A 19,190-nucleotide genomic window follows, 5' to 3' on the forward strand; every position below is an offset into this window, starting at 1 on the left:
TAACATAGCTGGTTTTAAAAAAAAAGATTTGGGCAAGTTCCTGGAGGAAAAGTCCATAGTCTGCTATTGAGACAGACATAGGGAAAGCCACTGGGATCAGTAGCATGGAATGTTGCTACTATTTGGAGTTTTGCCAGGTACTTGTGACCTGGATTGGCCACTATGGAAACAGGATACTGAGCTAGATGGACCATTGGTCTGACCCAATATGGCTATTCTTATGCTTCTACATCTGATGGACTCTTGACCTTGAAATCTGTACCTCAATAAACTGGTTAATCTACAAAGTTCCACTCACTTCTTGTATTTTCTACCAACATCTTTGTTTTAATTTCACATGGGAGAAATGTATTTATGCAAATAAAATTTCAGGCTGAGAGTTTCATGAGTTTAATACAGTATACTGCATAGTTGGGTTTTTTCGGGGGGGGGAGGGTTTTTTTTGTGTTTTTTTTGCTCAAACACTAGTTCCTACATCAGATATAAATTCAACAGGTCTCAAAGATTCCACTAATCTGTTAGGCAAAACAAAGCATGTGTATGCTGTTTAAACTGTCCAGTTTACCTGAGTACATCCATTTCATCTTTTAGTGATTGAGCCTCATCTGCCATGGTAGTCAGATCTTCATTCTGCTGCCGTAGATCCGAGATCTCCTTTTCCAGTTCTTCACAGCGTATTCGATAATCATCCTTAGCTGCCTCTAGTCTGAAAAAATAGACATCTTCAAATTTTCTGTTGACTTTTTTCCATCCCCTTTACCTCCCTATAACTGGAAGATTAACTACTTTTTGCAAATTCAGACACTCAGGAGATAATTCTATAGCTGGGTGCCCACATTTCAGCACCAGAACAGAATACAGCAAAGATACTTACTTGCAGCAGGTGTTCTCAGAGGACAGCAGGCATATATTCTCACATACTTGTGCGTGACGTCATCCACAGAAGCTGGTACTATCAATGTAAATCTTTAGACAGTGCCCATACCGCATGCATGCCAGACTCTTCCCACAAGAACATCCATTCAGTAACAAGCTAAAAAGCCAACTTGCAGAGGTGTGTGTGAATATATGCCTGCTGTCCTCAGAGAACATCTGCTAAATGTAAATATCTTTGCTTTCTCTGAGGACAAGCAGGCATTATATTCTCCTATGTGGGACTCCCAAACTAATCTAATCTAATCTAATCTAAACTTTAGGTTTGTATACCGCATCATCTCTACATTCGTAAAGCTCAACACGGTTAACAAGAGTTAGGGTAGAAAGAAACTCCAGTGGAGGGAAGAGGCAAAATGAAGAGAAAATTCAGAGGATCATGACCCTGGACGAAGATAATAGATATAGAAACATGAGCCTGGCAAAACCCAAGAGGGTTGGAGGGAAACTTGGCACTCAGAAGTAAAATGATTCTTCTTAGAACTGCTTGTCCATGGGTTAGGGTGTTTGTATGTTGAACTACTGTGTTTGATGCTGTCCTGTCTGAAAATTGTAGCTCCTTTCCTGTACTGAACCAATAGATTAACTGCAGTAGCAAGGCAGTGTACAAACGCGGTATAGTAAATCCGAATTAAAATAAGTAGTATTGGAAATGGTTGCAACTTGCACGGTTCTTTGGTCTAGAGCTCTAGAAGCAGAAACCAAACAAGGAATGGCCAAAGCAGTGCTGTATCATGGTGCCTCAACTTTAGCAGAGTTTGAGTATAGATTGCCTAATGAGAGGTACTGGAGGAAAAGCGTTGAGGAATCTTTTATTTCTCCTCCACTCTCCCCCCCCCCCAATGAATGAGGAAGGCATCTGACAATACTATTGGGGGTATAGGGTCTGGAGCACAATTTGTAGAAGTTTGTTGGGGGGGGGAATGAAAAGATCTATGTTCAGCATTCCCCATTTGTAGAAAATCTGATATAAGATGGTTGTGCTGAGGGACCATATGTGAGGTCAAAGGAATCTGCTCAATTTGTCTGCAGAGACATTCTGCTTTCCTGCTAAGTAAACCGCTCTGATAAGTATGTGCCAACAGTTACCCAACACCAAATCTCAAATGCTTACATGCGAACAGGGTGAGATTCCATTCCCCCTTATTTGTTCAGACAGAACATAGCAACTTGATTGTCTGGTATGGACAAGGACTACCTGTTGGAGGAGACAGTCCTGGAATGTTTTGAGAGCACTGCCTGAAGATTGATATAGACAATTTGCTCATAGTGAAACCATATTCCTTGAGTATGGAAGCCATCTAGATGAGCATCCCATCCTAACACTAAAGCATCTGTGGTTAGAAGTTTTTGATGGCAGGAGAGCTGAAAGGGAAGACTGTGAGGAATCATCCATTACTGGAGAAAGTAACGGAGGTCTGAGGTAACTTGAATTGGAGCAGACATCCCATGGCTTATGAAAATTGGGTTGACAGGGTTTATTGTGGAACTCTGAGGTGAAGATGTGTCAATGTAGCAATATATACGGTCAATGTCTTATAACTGAGAAGACAAAAATAGAACCCTAAATCGAGGAGGTACACAAACAAGATAACAAATAAAGAACCTCCCTCACCCCAAGAAGTCTACAAAGATTAGGGGAAAGAGATGAAGGCCAACTCCAAACTAAATGAAAATAAAAAGAAATCTATAATATGAGAGTATTAAACGGACAAGCCCTCAGTCACACAGCAACCTCTGGAATCTCCAGGGAAAAGCTGTCGCGGGTTTACACCCAGAAAGGTGTTAACTGCGAAACATCCCCGGGCTTGCTCCGGATAATATTTCTAGTGCCCAAATAGTGCAAATGTGCAATGTGTGAAAAAAACTCAAATGAAAAAAAACACACATTATCGGGGGGCGCTAGTGAGCTCTGGCACGTATGGCTGCTTAGCGTGCGAGCTCCGAGGAGAGCAACGGGTTCGTGCCTCAAAACGTAATCTTATCCTGTTTAAATAAAAGTTCAGCGCACAGGATCTTGCGGCGGAATATGGCAGCTACCAAACCTGGTAAATGCAAAAGCGTTGAACCGTCGTCGCCTCAAAAAACCGCCGCTGGAAAAAATGACGACGAGACGTCAGCCATCTTGTCTGAGCTCCGTGGCATAAAAGAACTGCTCACGGAGACGAAGCAGGACATCGCGGACCTCAAGGATGATTTATCATCTCTGAAAGGTGAATTTGCTAAGGTGAATTCCAGAATCGAGGTGCTGGAAGCTAAATCTACAGTAACTGATGAATCCCTCAAACAATTGCGCCGCCAAACATCGCACATCTCTCACTTGGAACGTGCTCTGGAGGATGCAGACAACAAGGCACGTCGGAATGGTTTTAGGCTGTTAGGCCTACCGGAGGGTCGTGAAGCATGTGACCTGGAGGATTTTCTGCGTGCTTTGTTACCTCAGCTGCTGAAATTGCCTGACCACATAAAGCTAGATTTCAATGGTGCATTCCGGGTTCCTCATCACCGACAACAGGCTTCTCGTTACCCCAGACCTATTGTGGCCAGCCTGATTCACCACAATCACACCATGTTGATTATGCAACATGCTAAGTTACATGGCCCGATCATGTTTGAAGGTAATAAACTTTTGTTCTTGCCTGACTTGGCCAAAGAAACTGCCAAACGCAGGAAACAATTCCTGGCTTACCGGCCGCAATTAAAGGACATGGGAGCTAAATTTGGTGTCCTATTTCCTGCAAGAATGCGTGTGACATACCAGAACACAACCAAGGATTACAATGACCCGGCTGACCTTGCTGACTTTATTGAATCAGTCCAGCCATCTCCTATTGATAAAACCTGACTCTCTTGATTTCCACTCATGCTGAATAATTCTGAACTATCTCTTGTATTGATTTGTTTGATTACAGTTGCTCTTCTTGTGGCTTGCTTGCTGGGTTGCTAGTGCAGTCACTACTCCCATGGGTTTTTGTTAGCTGTTGCTGACTTTTTACAAGTTCATGATTGGTGTCATGTTTTTTTTCATTTCTTTATTACAGTATTATGTTCATGTTCTCGAAGAGTACATCCTGTATATTTGTTATTACGCTTCATTACATTATTACCTTCCTTTAGACTTGTCTACTGCTCTTACATGTCAATAACCTGTTTTTCCCTTAATGTTCAGGGACTTAATAACCCAGTGAAACGCACCAAGATTATGACCTACATATCAAAATTTAACCCTGATATAATACTACTGCAAGAAACTCATCTCTCCATCCCTGAATCTCTCAAGATCTCCTATAAATGGTGTCATCCAGTGTTTTACTCTGCTGCCTTGAATAAGAAGGGTGGTGTGATTACCCTTATAAGGAAACGTCAGGATTTCTCCATAGTGGCTCATGCTGCTGATGTTGAAGGAAAATGGGTGAAAGTAGATTTACAAATTCATGATAACCATTTGAGTATAATCAATGTATATGCTCCGAATACTGACTGCCCGGCATACTTTGATACCTTAGCATCTCTATTGACAACTAATTCTAGTACTCAATATATTTTTGGTGGAGATTTTAATTTAATACTGAATCCTTTATTAGACAGAAAATCCAATGTGTCTTATAGGAAAACTAAAGCCTGGTTCAAGTTACAAGATCTCGTGCATCAACTACAATTAGGTGACCCATGGCGTATACTTCATAATGATGACTTAAAGTTCACCTTTTTCTCAGCCCCTCATGCTTCATATTCACGCATAGACTATTTTCTGGTTTCCTATTCTCTGATGTCGAGAGTTGTAACAGCAGATATTGGTGATATAGTAGTATCTGACCATGCTCCCATTTTCTTGACTTTTCAAGGATTGGGTACTAAAACGCACACTGGCACCTGGAGATTAAACACCTCTCTACTACAAGATGAAGCATTTCTTACTGAAATGCGCGCTAATATTAGTGATTTTTTTGAAATTAACAGAACTGATGACATATCCGCTATTGTCCTTTGGGATTGCTTCAAGGCATACATCCGAGGTTTAATTATTTCTTTTGCAGCTCGGAAGAAAAAGTCTCTTGCTATGCTGGAGAAGGAATTACAACTTAAACTGCAGAGAGCTGAAGAACAACATATCTCTCATCCTTCTGATCCTGTTTCCTTGGACACCCTTCGGAAAATAAGATTTGAATATAACTTGCTGTTAAGCTCCTCTGCTGCCAAGGATGTTTTCATGAAGTCGGCCTACTACTATGCCAATATGAATAAATGCGGCCATCAGTTAGCTGAATATGTCAAATTGCGCACTGAGAAGACTTTAATTCCTGCAATACAGGATGATAATGGTAATACCTGGCTCTCCAACGAAGATATTGCTTTACAATTTCATGGTTTCTATTCTACATTATATACCTCGGATTCTCCTGATGTTACTTTGTTTGAGTCATTCTTAGACTCCCTACCTCATTCTACTGTCTCTGAATCAGACAATGAGATTTTATCTGCTCCGTTATCTGTAACTGCTATTCAGGAAGCTTTATTACAGATGTCTAAAAACAAGGCTCCGGGACCTGATGGTTTCCCCGTGGACTTCTATGTAGCTTTCCAGGATCTCCTACTTCCAGAACTGTACCTCCTTTTCACTTACCTAATTGAATCTGGCTCTGTCAGTGGAACGTTCACAGAAGCTATGACAGTGGTAGTACTAAAACCTGAAAAGGATCCTTTAAGAGTGGCTAATTATAGACCCTTGGCCTTGATAAACACTGATGCGAAACTTTTTGCCAAAGTTTTGGCTTTGCGATTGCAGCTAGTGCTACCTACTATTATTCATACGGATCAGAATGGGTTCATGCATGGTCGCTTATCATCTGACAACACTCGATTATTTTCACATATCATTCATTATGCTCAACAGATTACGACACCTCTGGTTGCTGTGGCCTTAGATGCTGAAAAGGCCTTTGACCGCGTAGAATGGTCTTTTCTTTTCCGTGTATTATCCTGGTTTGGATTCAGTGCTACCTTTTTGAATCTGGTGAAGATCTTATACTCCAACCCTGCAACCTTTCTTCGGATCAATGGCATAATGTCACCAGCCTTCTACCCTACTCGTGGAACCAGGCAAGGTTGCCCGCTTTCTCCATTGTTATTCAACATAGCGTTGGAACCATTACTGATAGCAATTAGATCTGACTCCCGTATACGAGGATTTAAATGGGGAGACTTTCATTCCAAACTATCGGCATATGCCGATGATGTGTTACTGTACTCTGAACCAGATTCATTACCCTTTATATTCAACATCATTGACGACTATGCTCAAATCTCTGGTTATAAGTTGAATAGACACAAAACCGAAATAATGACACTCAACAATTATTTGGATCCTGAAATGCTTCGCAACTTCTCCTTGTCATCTGCAGGCCGGAAGTTAAAATATCTGGGAGTCTATTTTGGACCTACTTTAGAAGAAACTAGTGATTATAACATAAATTACCTGCTCTGTATTATCTCGTCACTCACTGATCGTTGGTCCCCCTTGAACTTATCATGGTGGGGCCGCTTAGATACTATTAAAATGATTGTGATGCCTAAAATTAATTATCTACTCTCCATGATTCCATTTCTATTTCCTGCCAAAGTGTATGCTAAGATTGAATCAAACCTTGTTAAATTTCTTTGGAAACACAAAACTCCGAGAATAGCTTTAAAGAAGTTAAAAGCTTCAAAAGAAATGGGAGGAGTCAATTTTCCTAGCTTCTATGAATACCACTTGGCTTTTTTAAATCGTCAAGGAGCTCGTTGGATTAATGTTTCCTCGCACACTTTGATACCATCATGGTTATTATTGGAACGTACAATCATCCCTACTGAACACTTACCACTTCTTGCTTTTACTTCTCCTCATGGTACCATCATCAATCATCCCATTTTTACCTCTACTAAAACTGCATTGTTGGCACTTGATGCGATTGGAAAATATAAATGGCATGATACTCTTCACTCATCCATATGGCATAATCCTCAATTTAAGATACAAGGACAATATATTGAGTGGAAATCTTGGATAAAGCTGGGGATTTATTCGGTTGCACATATATGGGATGATACTAAATTAGCGTCTTTCCCTATTCTGTTACAACGATATAATTTACCTGCTAATCAATTTTTTCACTGGCTACAACTTCACCATTGCATCTCTGCATATACTTCTACAACTCCTTTACATTCTACTCCTCCGTCCTTAATACAATGGGCTACGGAGATTAGTGGACAAAAAAGTGAGGCTTCGGCCTGATATAAATTACTAAGAGATTATAAATACCCTGCATGTACTGTTTTACAGGATATTTGGAACCTTGATGTTAATAAGGCATTTACGATATCTGATTGGGGGAAAATATGGCTCTCGGCTCGTAGATCCTTTCGATCATCAGCCATGACCCAAATGATGTTTTTTGTACTGCACAGAGCCTATTGGACCCCATATAAATTATCTAAAATAGATAAAAGACACACGAATGTCTGCTGGTCATGCTCTCTAGACATTGGCACCTTTGAACATATGCTTTACTATTGCCCCAACGTTTCTGTTTATTGGAACTGTGTGTGGGAAATTATATGTGATATTCTGCCCATAAAATCGACTATTTCCTTTCCAGTGGTGGTATTTGGATCCTTAGCCTTAACAGATGAGTTGGACTTTTACCAATCTAAACTTCTGTCTTGCTTATTACAACTTGCTCTTAAGTCAATATTCTCCCATTGGAAGGACTCAGCATCTTTGCACTCTAATATATGGTGGAATACTGTATGCTTATATGTTAAATTTGAGAAAATTGCGGCAGAAAAAACTAATTCATTATCATCATTTACTAAACTTTGGGCCCCTATTTCTGACATGGTCTCTGATCTTTAAATATTTTTTTTGTTCTCTATTAGGTTGTTTTGTCCTGTATATTATTTATTATTTGTATTACACTATCGCTGGTTTGTACTCTATTGAAAATTTCTGATGTGTATGGAAGATTTTGACACTGATCTGTGACTTGTTGTTCATTGAATTGTTTTTTTCGTAATTGTTCTTTTTATTCTTAAATAAAGAAACACATTGAACTGAAAAAAAACAACACACATTATCAAAATAAAGGAGGAATTCATCTCTTACCCCTAAGCTGGGGGCCAAGCTGGAAAGTTAGTGTCCAAATCCGACCAAGCTCAAAAATACACAGCCTGAAAGAACTTAGCTTCTCCGTGTGTAGTGGAGATGATGATCCACAAGCAGTAAGCAAAGTAAATGTCCAACGGACTCAATGAGCAGTGCGGTTCCTGAGGAAGGGGGCGTTCACCCCCGAAACGGAGTCCGTTGGACATTTACTTTGCTTACTGCTTGTGGATCATCATCTCCACTACACACGGAGAAGCTAAGTTCTTTCAGGCTGTGTATTTTTGAGCTTGGTCGGATTTGGACACTAACTTTCCAGCTTGGCCCCCAGCTTAGGGGTAAGAGATGAATTCCTCCTTTATTTTGATAATGTGTGTTTTTTTCATTTGAGTTTTTTTCACACATTGCACATTTGCACTATTTGGGCACTAGAAATATTATCCGGAGCAAGCCCGGGGATGTTTCGCAGTTAACACCTTTCTGGGTGTAAACCCGCGACAGCTTTTCCCTGGAGATTCCAGAGGTTGCTGTGTGACTGAGGGCTTGTCCGTTTAATACTCTCATATTATAGATTTCTTTTTATTTTCATTTAGTTTGGAGTTGGCCTTCATCTCTTTCCCCTAATCTTTGTAGACTTCTTGGGGTGAGGGAGGTTCTTTATTTGTTATAACTGAGAAGGCATAACTTCTGATGTGCATAAGTGCATCGAAGGGTGGAGACTGACACAAATAAATAAGATTGTCTATTCTCTGCTTCGGGAGAAAATCTCAACCCTGACTAGTATCAAGAAAGCTCCTTTAAACTCCAGCATATGAGAAATGTACATATATAAATATAAGAACATAACATAAGAACATAAGAATTGCCGCTGCTGGGTCAGACCAGTGGTCTATCGTGCCCAGCAGTCCGCTCACGCGGCAGCCCCCAGGTCAAAGACCAGTACCCTAACTGAGACTAGTCCTACCAGCGCACTTCTTGTTCAGCAGGAACCTGTCCAACCTTGTTTTGAATCCCTGGAAGGTGCTCTCCCCTACGACAGACTCTGGAAGAGAGTTCCAGTTTTCCACCACTCTCTGGGTGAAGAAGAACTTCATTACGTTCGTCTTTAGAGAGTGCCCTCTCATTCTCCCTACCTTGGAGAGGGTGAACAACCTGTCCTTATCTACTAAGTCTATCCCCTTCAGTACCTTGAATGTTTTGATCATGTCCCCTCTCAATCTCCTCTGTTCGAGGGAGAAGAGGCCCAGTTTCTCCAATTTTTCATTGTACGGCAGCTCCTCCAACCCCTTAATCATCTTGGTTGCTTTTCTCTGGACCCTCTCGAGTAGTACCATGTCCTTCTTCATGTACGGCGACCAGTGCTGGACGCAGTACTCCAGGTGAGGGTGCACCATGGCCCGGTACAGCAGTATGATAACCTTCTCCGATCTGTTCGCGATCCCCTTCTTTATCATTCCTAACATTCTGTTTGCCCTTTTTGCTGCTGCCGCACATTGTGCAGACGGCTTCATCGACTTGTCAATCAGAACTCCCAGGTCCCTTTCCTGGGAGGTCTCTCCAAGTACTGCCCCAAACATCCTGTATTCATGCATGAGATTTTTGATACCAACAAGCATCACTTTACATTTATCCACATTGAACCTCATCTGCCATGTCAATACCCATTCCTCGAGCCTGATTATGTCACGTTGCAGATCTTCGCAGTCTCCCTGCGTCTTCACTACTCTGAATAACTTCATATCGTCCGCAAATTTAATCACCTCGCTCGTTGTACCTATGTCCAGATCATTTATAAAGATGTCGAAGAGCACGGGTCCAAGCACCGAGCCCTGCGGCACCCCACTGGTGACGCTCTTCCAGTCCGAGTACTGTCCATTTACCCCCACCCTCTGTTTCCTTCCGCCAGCCAGTTTTTAATCCACAGGAGTATTTCACCCTCGATTCCATGGCTCGCATCTTCCGAAGTAGTCGTTCATGTGGAACCCTGTTGAATGCCTTCTGAAAATCCAGATATACAATGTCGACTGGGTTGCCCTTGTCTATCTGCCTGTTTACTCCCTCGAAGAAGTGCAGCAAGTTCGTCAAGCAAGATCGTCCTTTGCTGAAGCCATGTTGACTGGTCCTCATCAAATTGTGTCCGTCGAGGTGATCAATGATATGGTCTTTTATCAGCGCCTCTACCATCTTTCCCGGTATCGAGGTCAGACTCACCGGTCTATAGTTTTCCAGATCTCCCTTCAAATCTTTTTTGAAGATCGGCGTAGCATTCACCACCTTCCAGTCTTTTGGAATCTTTCCCGATTTTATTGACAGATTGGCTATTAGTTGAAGTAGTTCAGCTATAGTCCCTTTCAGTTCTTTTATGACCCTCGGATGGATGCCATCCGGTCCTGGGGATTTGTCACTCTTAAGCCTATCAATCTGCCTGCATACTTCTTCTAGACTGACCGTCAACCTTGTCAGTTTCCCGTCTTCGCCTCCAGCGTATAGCTTGTCGGGTTCTGGTATGTTATGTATATCCTCTTTGGTAAATACAGATGCAAAAAACATGTTCAGTTTATCGGCAATGGCTTTGTCTTCTTTTAGCACTTCCTTTATTCCATGATCATCCAACGGTCCCACTGCTTCCTTTGTGGGTCGTTTCCCCTTAATATATCGAAAGAACGGCTTGAAGCTTTTCGCCTTCTTGGCTATTTTTTCCTCATAGTCTCTTTTGGTCTCTTTTACCGTTTTATGGCACCTGCATTGATGCTGTTTGTGCTTCATCCAGTTTTCGTCCATTTTTGACCTTTTCCATTCCTTGAATGAAGTCTTCTTGTCTCTGATGACAAACTCAAGCAGCTTCAAGAAATGAATTGCTGAGATGTTTCTAATGATGAATCCTTGATCTACCAGTCATCTAAGTAGAGAAATACATGAAATCCCCTTCTGCAAATGGCTGCCACTACTATCACTAGGCATTTTGTGAAGACATGAGGGGCAGAAGCCAATCTGAGGGGGAAGATTTTGTATTGGAAATGTCGAGATCCAAAACAAAAGCGAAGATACTGTCGGTGAGCAGGTAGAATGGTTATGTGAGTGTAGACCTCTGAGATCTAGAGAGCAAAGCCAAGTGCCTTTATCCAGTAGCAGTAGAAAGATTCATAGTAACATAGTAAATGACAGCAGATAAAGACCTGAACAGTATATCCAATCTGCCCAATAGTTACATGCATTATAAATTTAAATTATCTTCTTTTTTTTTCTTTTAATATTTCTGGGTTGTAAACCGAAGAAATCTGCCTGGTACTGTCCTTAAATTCCAACTATTGTAGTTGCCGTCAAAAGTGCACTCCAGCCTATCCAAACCATCTTGTCATTTGTGGGATACAGACCGTAAAAGTATGCCCAGCACTGTCTTCATGTTCCAAATTCCAAATTACTAAAGTTTCTGTTAAAACCCTCTCTAGCCCAAATTGCCATATGCAGGACACAGAACATGCAAGTCTGCTCAGTACTGGCCTTAGTTCTTCAATTTACACAATTCATTTTCTAATTAGAGATCATCTGTGTTCATCTTATGCTTTTATGACTTCCATCACCATTTTCATTTCTATCACCTTCCTCGAGAGGGCATTCCAGGCATCAATAACTCTCTCCATGAAAAAGAATTTCATATTATTACTCCTAAGTTTACCACCCCTCAACCTCAATTCATGACCTCTAGTTTTACCATTTTCCCGTCTCTGGAAAAGATTTGGTTCTAAATTAATACCTTATAAGTATTTAAATGTCTGTATCATATCACCCCTGTACTCACTCCTCCTCTAGAGTATACATGTTCAGGCATTCCAGTCTCTTCTTGCACGTCTTTTGGTGCAGACAACCTACTATTTTCATTACCTTCCTCTGGACCACTTCTTAAATCCTTAGCCAGATACTGAACATAATACTCTAAGTGGGGCATAAACATCTCTTTTCTTCTGCTGGTTATACCTCTCTCTAAACAGCCTAGCATCCTTCTGTCTAAAGCCACCCTGTCACATAGTTTTATCGCCTTCAGCTCCTCAGACACCATCACCCCAAGATCCCTCTCCCCGTTCATGTCCCAGTACATACATCTCCCTCAGATTTCTACTCCCCAAATGCATCACTCTGCACTTCATCACATTGAATTTTAGTTGCCAAACATTAGACTATTCTAAGTTTTGCAGATCCTTTTTCATGTTTTCCATTCCCTCAAGGGTGTCCAGTCTGTTACAAATCTTGGTATCATCCGCAAAACGGCAAACCTTACCTTCTAATCCTTTATCAATGTTGCTCACAAATATATTGTACAGAATTAGTCCCAACACCATTACTCACCTTTCCTTCCTTTGAGCAAATGTGATTAACCATGACCCTCTGACATCTGTCCATCAATCAGTTTCTAATCAAGTTCACCAATTTGGGTCCTAAATTCAGCCTGTCAAGTTTATTCAAGAGCCTCTTATGAGGAACAGTGTCAAAGGCTTTGCTGAAATCAAAGTAAATTACATCTAGCGCACATCCTTGATCCAATTCTCTGGTCATCCTGTTTCTTCTGATTAACTCAGACTCATTTAGCACGATTTACCTTTAGTAAAACCATGTTGCCTCGGACCTTGTAACTCATTAAATTCTAGGAAATTCACTATCATTTCCTTTAGTAACCGAAGTGAGGCTTACCAGCCTGAAATTTCCAACTTCATCTCTGTAAACACTTTTGTGAAAAGGACCACATCTGCTCCACTCCAGTCCCAGAGAACCTCTACAGTCTCCAAGGATTTTAAGAGGACCCACCAGAACCTCTGTGAGTGCCTTCAATATCCTGGGATGGATCCAGTCCAGTCCCATGGCTTTGTCTATCTTCAAGTTTTTAAGTTATTCATACACACTATTCCGTGAATGGTGCAATATCCATTCTCATGGTAACTTTGCCAGCCAATATCGGTCCTTCTCCAGGATTTTCTTCCATGAACACAGAAGGAGAAATTAGGTTCTTACCTGCTAATTTACTTTCTTTTAGCTTCTCCAGACCAGTAGAGGTTAATCTTTATGAATGTGTATATATCCAATCATGACCAGCAGGTGGAGACTGAAAACAAAACTGTGAAATAGTATATAAGATATTCCCTTCTCTATTCTCATCAATCTGCCGAATAGCCAAGCAGAACTAAGAACTGAAAATAGAAAGAAATAACATTCTGAACAGGAGTAACAACTAAAATACCCAATTGCTGTTGGAAAATGCAGAGGAGAGATAACAGAAAGAAAATATCCCCACAGCTCGCCAGCTAAGCCAGCCAAGCCACAGCCGCTGTTCATCAATTCTCCCCGGCCCTAGAAAAATACTAGAACCCGCAGCAAAAAACAAAACTGCCCGCGCAACAGCCCCAACACAACAACAGACAGGCTGGGGACCTCTACTGGTCTGGAGAAGCTAAAAGAAAGTAAATTAGCAGGTAAGAACCTAATTTCTCCTTCTTTAGCACTCTCCAGACCAGTAGAGGTTAATCTTTACGAATGGGACGTACCAAAACAGTTCCCATCATGGGCAGGACCCCCAAAGGGCCGACATCAGAACACGCTCACCGAACATCGCATTCCGAAGCGCCTGAACATCTACCCGGTAGTGTCTGACAAAGGAATGCAAGGAAGACCAAACCGCAGCCTTACAAATGTCCACTGTAGGCACAAATGAAGACTCAGCCCAAGAAGCCACCTGACCCCAAGTGGAATGAGCCTTGAGAAACTCCGGAGCAGGCTTCTGTCTCAGAAGATAAGCGGAAGCAATAATCTCCTTGATCCAGTGCGCAATAGTAGCTTTAGAAGCGTGAGCCCCCCTACGAGGACCTGCCAGAAGGACAAAGAGATGATCTGATTTCCTGATCTCCTGGGTCCGCTGCACATAAGAACGAAGGACCTGACCGACATCCACCTTGCGCAGCTGTCTTTGCTAAGAAGAGCCCTCCTGACTACCCAACACCGGAAGAACTACAGATTGACATGAAAAGGAGAAACTACTTTTGGCAGAAAAGAAGGAACAGGCCTCAAGACAACCCGCTCCTTAGAAAATTCCAAGAAGGTAGTCCTACAAGAGAAAACTTGCAGCTCAGAAACACATCTAGCTTAAGTAATGGCCACCAAGAAGACCGCCTTCAGAGTAAGGTCCTTCAAAGAGCAGCCACCCAATGGTTCAAAAGGCGGGTGCACAAGAACAGACAGAACCAGATTGAGATCCCAAGAAGGAACAGAAGGCCGCACAGGAGGCCTGAGCAACTTGGCTGCCAGCAAAAAACAAATCACATCAGGAATGGCTGTCAAACGCTGACCTTTCACTAACCCACGAAAGGCTGCCAAGGCCGCAAGCTGAACCCGGAGAGAAGACCAAGCCAGTCCCCTATCCAGGCCATCTTGCAAGAACTTAAGGATGATAAGTAGGGAAGTGCAAAAAGGGACCATTCTCCGTGCCTGGCACCACCCCTCAAAGAGACGCCAAACCTGCACATAAGCCCTAGAGGTAGAAAGCCTCCGGGACCCCAAGAGTGTAGAGATCACCTTATCTGAATACCCCTTCTTACCAAGGCGACCCTTTTCAAGAGCCAAGCCGTAAGACAGAAGGGAGATGGGTCGAACATGGGAATGGGACCCTGTGTCAGAAGGTCGTCCAAGAGAGGTAGAGGAAGAAGATCCGCCAGCAGATGCTTCACCAGATCCGCGTACCACAGACGTTGAGGCCAATCTGGAGCCACCAGAACCACCAGACCTGGATGGTGAACAATGCGGAGAAGAACTCTGCCCACTAATGGCCAAGGAGGGAACACGTACAACAGCCCCTCCATTGGCCATGGTTGAACTAGAGCATCCAGACCCTCGGCCAGACTGTTCCTGCGATGACTGAAGAAACGAGGCACTTTGGCGTTGCCACTCGTGGCCATCAGATCCATCAGGGGCTGACCCCAAGCCTACACTATCAACTGAACGGCCACAGGGATGAGACACCACTCTCCGGGATCTAAGATGTGACGACTAAGGAAGTCCGCCTGAACATTCTCCATCCCGGTTATGTGAGAGGCCGAGCGTTCCAGAAGGTGTGACTCCGCCCAAAGCTTGAGCCGAGCCGCCTCCTGCGCCACCTGAGCGCTCTTGGTGCCTCCCTGATGATTGACATAATCCACCGCTGTGGCACTGACAGGACTCTGACCAACTTGCCCATTAAAAGGGAGTGGAAGGCTAACAGCGCCAGACGGATGGCTCTGGTCTCCAACACGTTGATTGACCAGGACGCCTCCTCCGTGGACCAGGTGCCCTGAGCTGAGTGACCTACACACTGAGCCCCCCAACAGAGGAGACTGGCATCCATGAGAATCACCGTCCACTGCGGTAGATCCAGACTCACTCCCTGAACCAGATGAGATGTCTGGAGCCACCAACGAAGATTGCAGCGCGCCAAGCCTCGCAGAGGGACAGAGACATCCAAACTATGCCTCTGGGGAGACCATCTCCAGAGCACAGCATATTGAAGAGGACGCATGTGAGCCCGTGCCCACCTTACCACGTCCAGGGACACTGCCATTGACCCCAAGACTTAGAGGAAATCCTGCGCCCGAGGACACCGGGATGCCAAAAGAAAGCGAATCTGAGATTACAATTTGCTTACCCGGGCCTCTGGAAGGAAGACCTTCCCCAAAGAGGTGTCGAACAGAACCCCAAGGTACTCCAGATGCTGATCTGGGACCAACCGACTCTTGGAAAGGTTGACCACCCAGTCCAGCAACCGGAGAAACTCCACCACCCGAGCCGTAACCTGGGTGCTCTCCTTCAACGACTTTGCCCGAATCAACCAGTCGTCCAGGTAGGTGTGCACCAGAATGCCCTCCGACCACAAGGCCGCCGCGACAACTACCATCACCTTGGGGAGTCAGGCCAAAGGGAAGCACACAGATTCGATAATGCTGACCCAAGATCGCAAAGCGAAGGAAGCGCTGATGAGAGGCCTGAATGGAAACATGCAAGTAGGCCTCTGTCAGAGCAAGAGAAGTCAGGAACTCCCCTGGCTGAACCGCCAGAAGGACAGACTGCAGTGTGTCCATGCGAAAAAAGGGAATTCTGAGAGCCCTGTTGACCCCTGTTTAAATCGAGGATGGGCCGAAAGATCCCCTCCTTCTTGGGCCCCACAAAGGAAATGGCGTACCAGCCAGTGCCGCACTCCTGAGGGGACACTGGACAATCACTTTGAGATCTAGCAAGCTCTGAAGAGTCTGGCGAAAGGCTAGCATCTCCCATGCCACCTGACACGGAGAGGCTATATATGATCTGGCAGAGAGCGAGCAAACTCCAGAGCATAACCGTCCTGCACCACCTCCAGGACCCACTGATCGGATGTGATCTTGGCCCACCTGGAAAACAAGTTGCGCAGCCGGGCACCCACTGGAACCAAAGGGGGCGCCTGCAAAGAGCCATCGTGCAGGACAGGCAGCAGGGGATCCGGCGGGGGGACTCCCAGCCCCCTGACGGGCCCCCCGAAAGGACTGCATGCACTGAGCCAACCGACCCCGGGAAAAAATCGGAAGCCTGGAAAGAAGCAGCCCCACGCCCAGGGCGAAACTTGCGAAATTCCCGTAGACACCCCTGGGCAGTGCCACCCCGAGACGCTGGGCGGGCACGGTCCTCAGGCAGACGGGCACCTTAGAGACTGTCAGAGGCTGAACCAACTTATCTAAGTCCTCTCCAAACAAAAACGACCCGAAAGGGAAATTTTGGAAGTTCAGTTTTGGATGCGGCAACCGCCGACTATGCGCAAAAGCCACAAGGTATAGTGCGCGGCCACCAAAACCCCCAGACTTAGCCGCAGGCTGCACCAAGTCATAAAGAGCACTGTCAGTTTACTATCCAACCCGTAAGTTCCCCTAGAATTCTATCCAGCTATCTCTCCTCTGTTAAAAAAAAAAATAAAAATTGTATCTTCACTGGAAAATGTCCAGTCAAATCTTTTGTAATCCACCTTGAACTGCAAGGTATAGGCGGAATAGAAATCCGTAATGTAATGTAACTTTGTTTGATGTTAAAAATGACAGCTATTAAAAATGGACGTTTGCAGTCATTTCATAAAATTTGGGATATCTATTTGCACTGGAGATAGATTTTGTGATGCATTCTCTTCTATTTAATTTCTCACTTCTTAATTTCTCTTCTATCTAATTTCTCTCTTTTACAAACATTCCATATATTTTATTCCCATCCAACATGTTTTTTTCCCAACCCCTCTTTCTCCTTTTTCTACCTACAATGTAACTGTACCCATCCATTCCCTCTCTCCTCACTGTCAAGTCCGTCTTGTTAATGTCTTTAATGTTCACTATATATTATTTAAATTACTTAATAATTCTTCAATTGTTCCTACTCCTATCTGTCATTTTTAAATCTAATGTAAACCGTCCAGATATTTGCTTGATGGTCGGTATATTAAAATCTAATAAACTTGAAACTTGAGAGACTTCTGACTCATTGTCTTCATAATAAGGGACTTTATCATGTCAACGGAAAGATATTATATTTTGGGGTATCACTTGGATTTTTTGGTGATTATTGCATTGCTCCCTTTTGGGTGGATTGGTGGGGAATTTTATTTTTGATTTCTTTTTTCTTTTGGGACTCTGTTTGGGGTTGAGATGGGTTTGTTTTCTGGATTGTTTTATATTCAGTTTTGTATATTTTGCTTTTGTGCTATTTGTTGTATACTATTTTGCAAAAATAAAACAGTTAAAAAAAAGAAAAAGAAAATGAAGAAGTAATGGTCTCGTGAGCCAACATCGGGCATGAAGGCACTGGCATGTGCTCGGTATGGGCACTGCCCAAAGATTTAAAGTAACAGTGCACTTGGTAGTGTCTATACATGGGATCTGTACTTGATGCATTTGTCTAACAAATGGTTTAGAGTTGAACAGACAGTGACTACTTCAGTTGTGCTCTTAACTTCCTATAAACCACTGTAACTTTCCTACCTACATGGTACATTCCTAGTTGATGAACAGTAAAAGCAGTGTTGCCAAAAATGACAGTCCCTATCGGAAAAAAGATCTGGAAAGCTGTAAGCTGTACAGCTGGTGAGTACCACTATCCTGTCGCAAACAAGAGAGATCTGAACACGGGGAATTAGGGTCCCACAAGCATAAAGGGAAATGCAGCACAAAAGACAGAGGTAAAGTATCTGGTTTATCCATTGGCTTATAAATGACACTGATAACAGGGGTGTAGCTAGCCCTCCATTTTCTTTGATGAGGGGAGCAACACATTTCCAACACATGCTAAAAATACCTTTGTTTGCAGGGGTGCCAGTGCCCAGTCAGCCAAAGAAATTCAGTGCCCAAGTTGCTCCCCTCCTCCTTGTGTTGATGTTGTAATGCGGAAGTTGGCAGCATGCCTCCAGCTGCTAATATCGGGACTTCTTGTGCAAGCTTAGTTCCCGGCAGCTGGAGGCATATCACCAACACAAGGAGAAGGGAAGCAACTTGGGCACCAAATTTCTTTGGCTGGTGGGGTGCTGCAGGTTTGAAGCCCAAAGTAGGGAGAGCGAGTCTGGGCTTTCCAAAGCACCCCCCCCCCCTCATGGCTACACTATTGACTGATAAAGGGCTTTAGAATAACATTGAAGCAGATAAAGGATAAGTAAGGAGCTTTTTAAAATTATCCAGTCTGTGAAACAATGAGAATAATGTTTGAACCGCAGAGTACTGTTCAAAGGAGACAAAGAGCTATATGCTTATGAAACTAATTTTTTTTTTTTTAACTCCCCATCTTAATTTTGTGGGCAATTTTTCTTGTTCATTACTTGAAAGCTGATAAAAGAAGGCTATGATAGGTCTTCAGTCTTTTCCCTACCTTTCTTCATTATTGTTCCTAAATATGCTTACCATGCAATATAGCTAGGTAGCTCATTATCAAAATGACTTTTGTCTGTATACCATGAGAGAAAAGATTGTGACATGACAGTATTTTTGACAATATACACTATTTTAATTATGTATTTGTCTTTGGGGGTAACACTCATCTCCAGTACACAGGAGGTATACAAAACTGGTTTGGAATACCCTTAAAGCTTTTAATTTCTTAA

At 43.2% G+C, this 19,190-nt stretch overlaps 1 protein-coding gene across 5 annotated transcripts in view; it reads right to left on the reverse strand.

Moving 5' to 3' along the window:
- HOOK3 (hook microtubule tethering protein 3) overlaps positions 1-19,190 on the reverse strand; it is a 366,964-nt gene that overhangs the window by 160,334 nt on the left and 187,440 nt on the right. For all 5 annotated transcript variants that reach the window (XM_033916879.1, XM_033916887.1, XM_033916867.1 and 2 more), the window contains one exon: positions 566-706. In XM_033916879.1, the coding sequence (XP_033772770.1) occupies positions 566-706 (141 nt within the window). The remainder of the gene's footprint in view (positions 1-565; positions 707-19,190) is intronic.

This window comes from Geotrypetes seraphini, chromosome 1 (genome assembly GCF_902459505.1).
Source record: "Geotrypetes seraphini chromosome 1, aGeoSer1.1, whole genome shotgun sequence".
Taxonomy (NCBI): Eukaryota; Metazoa; Chordata; class Amphibia; order Gymnophiona; family Dermophiidae; genus Geotrypetes; species Geotrypetes seraphini.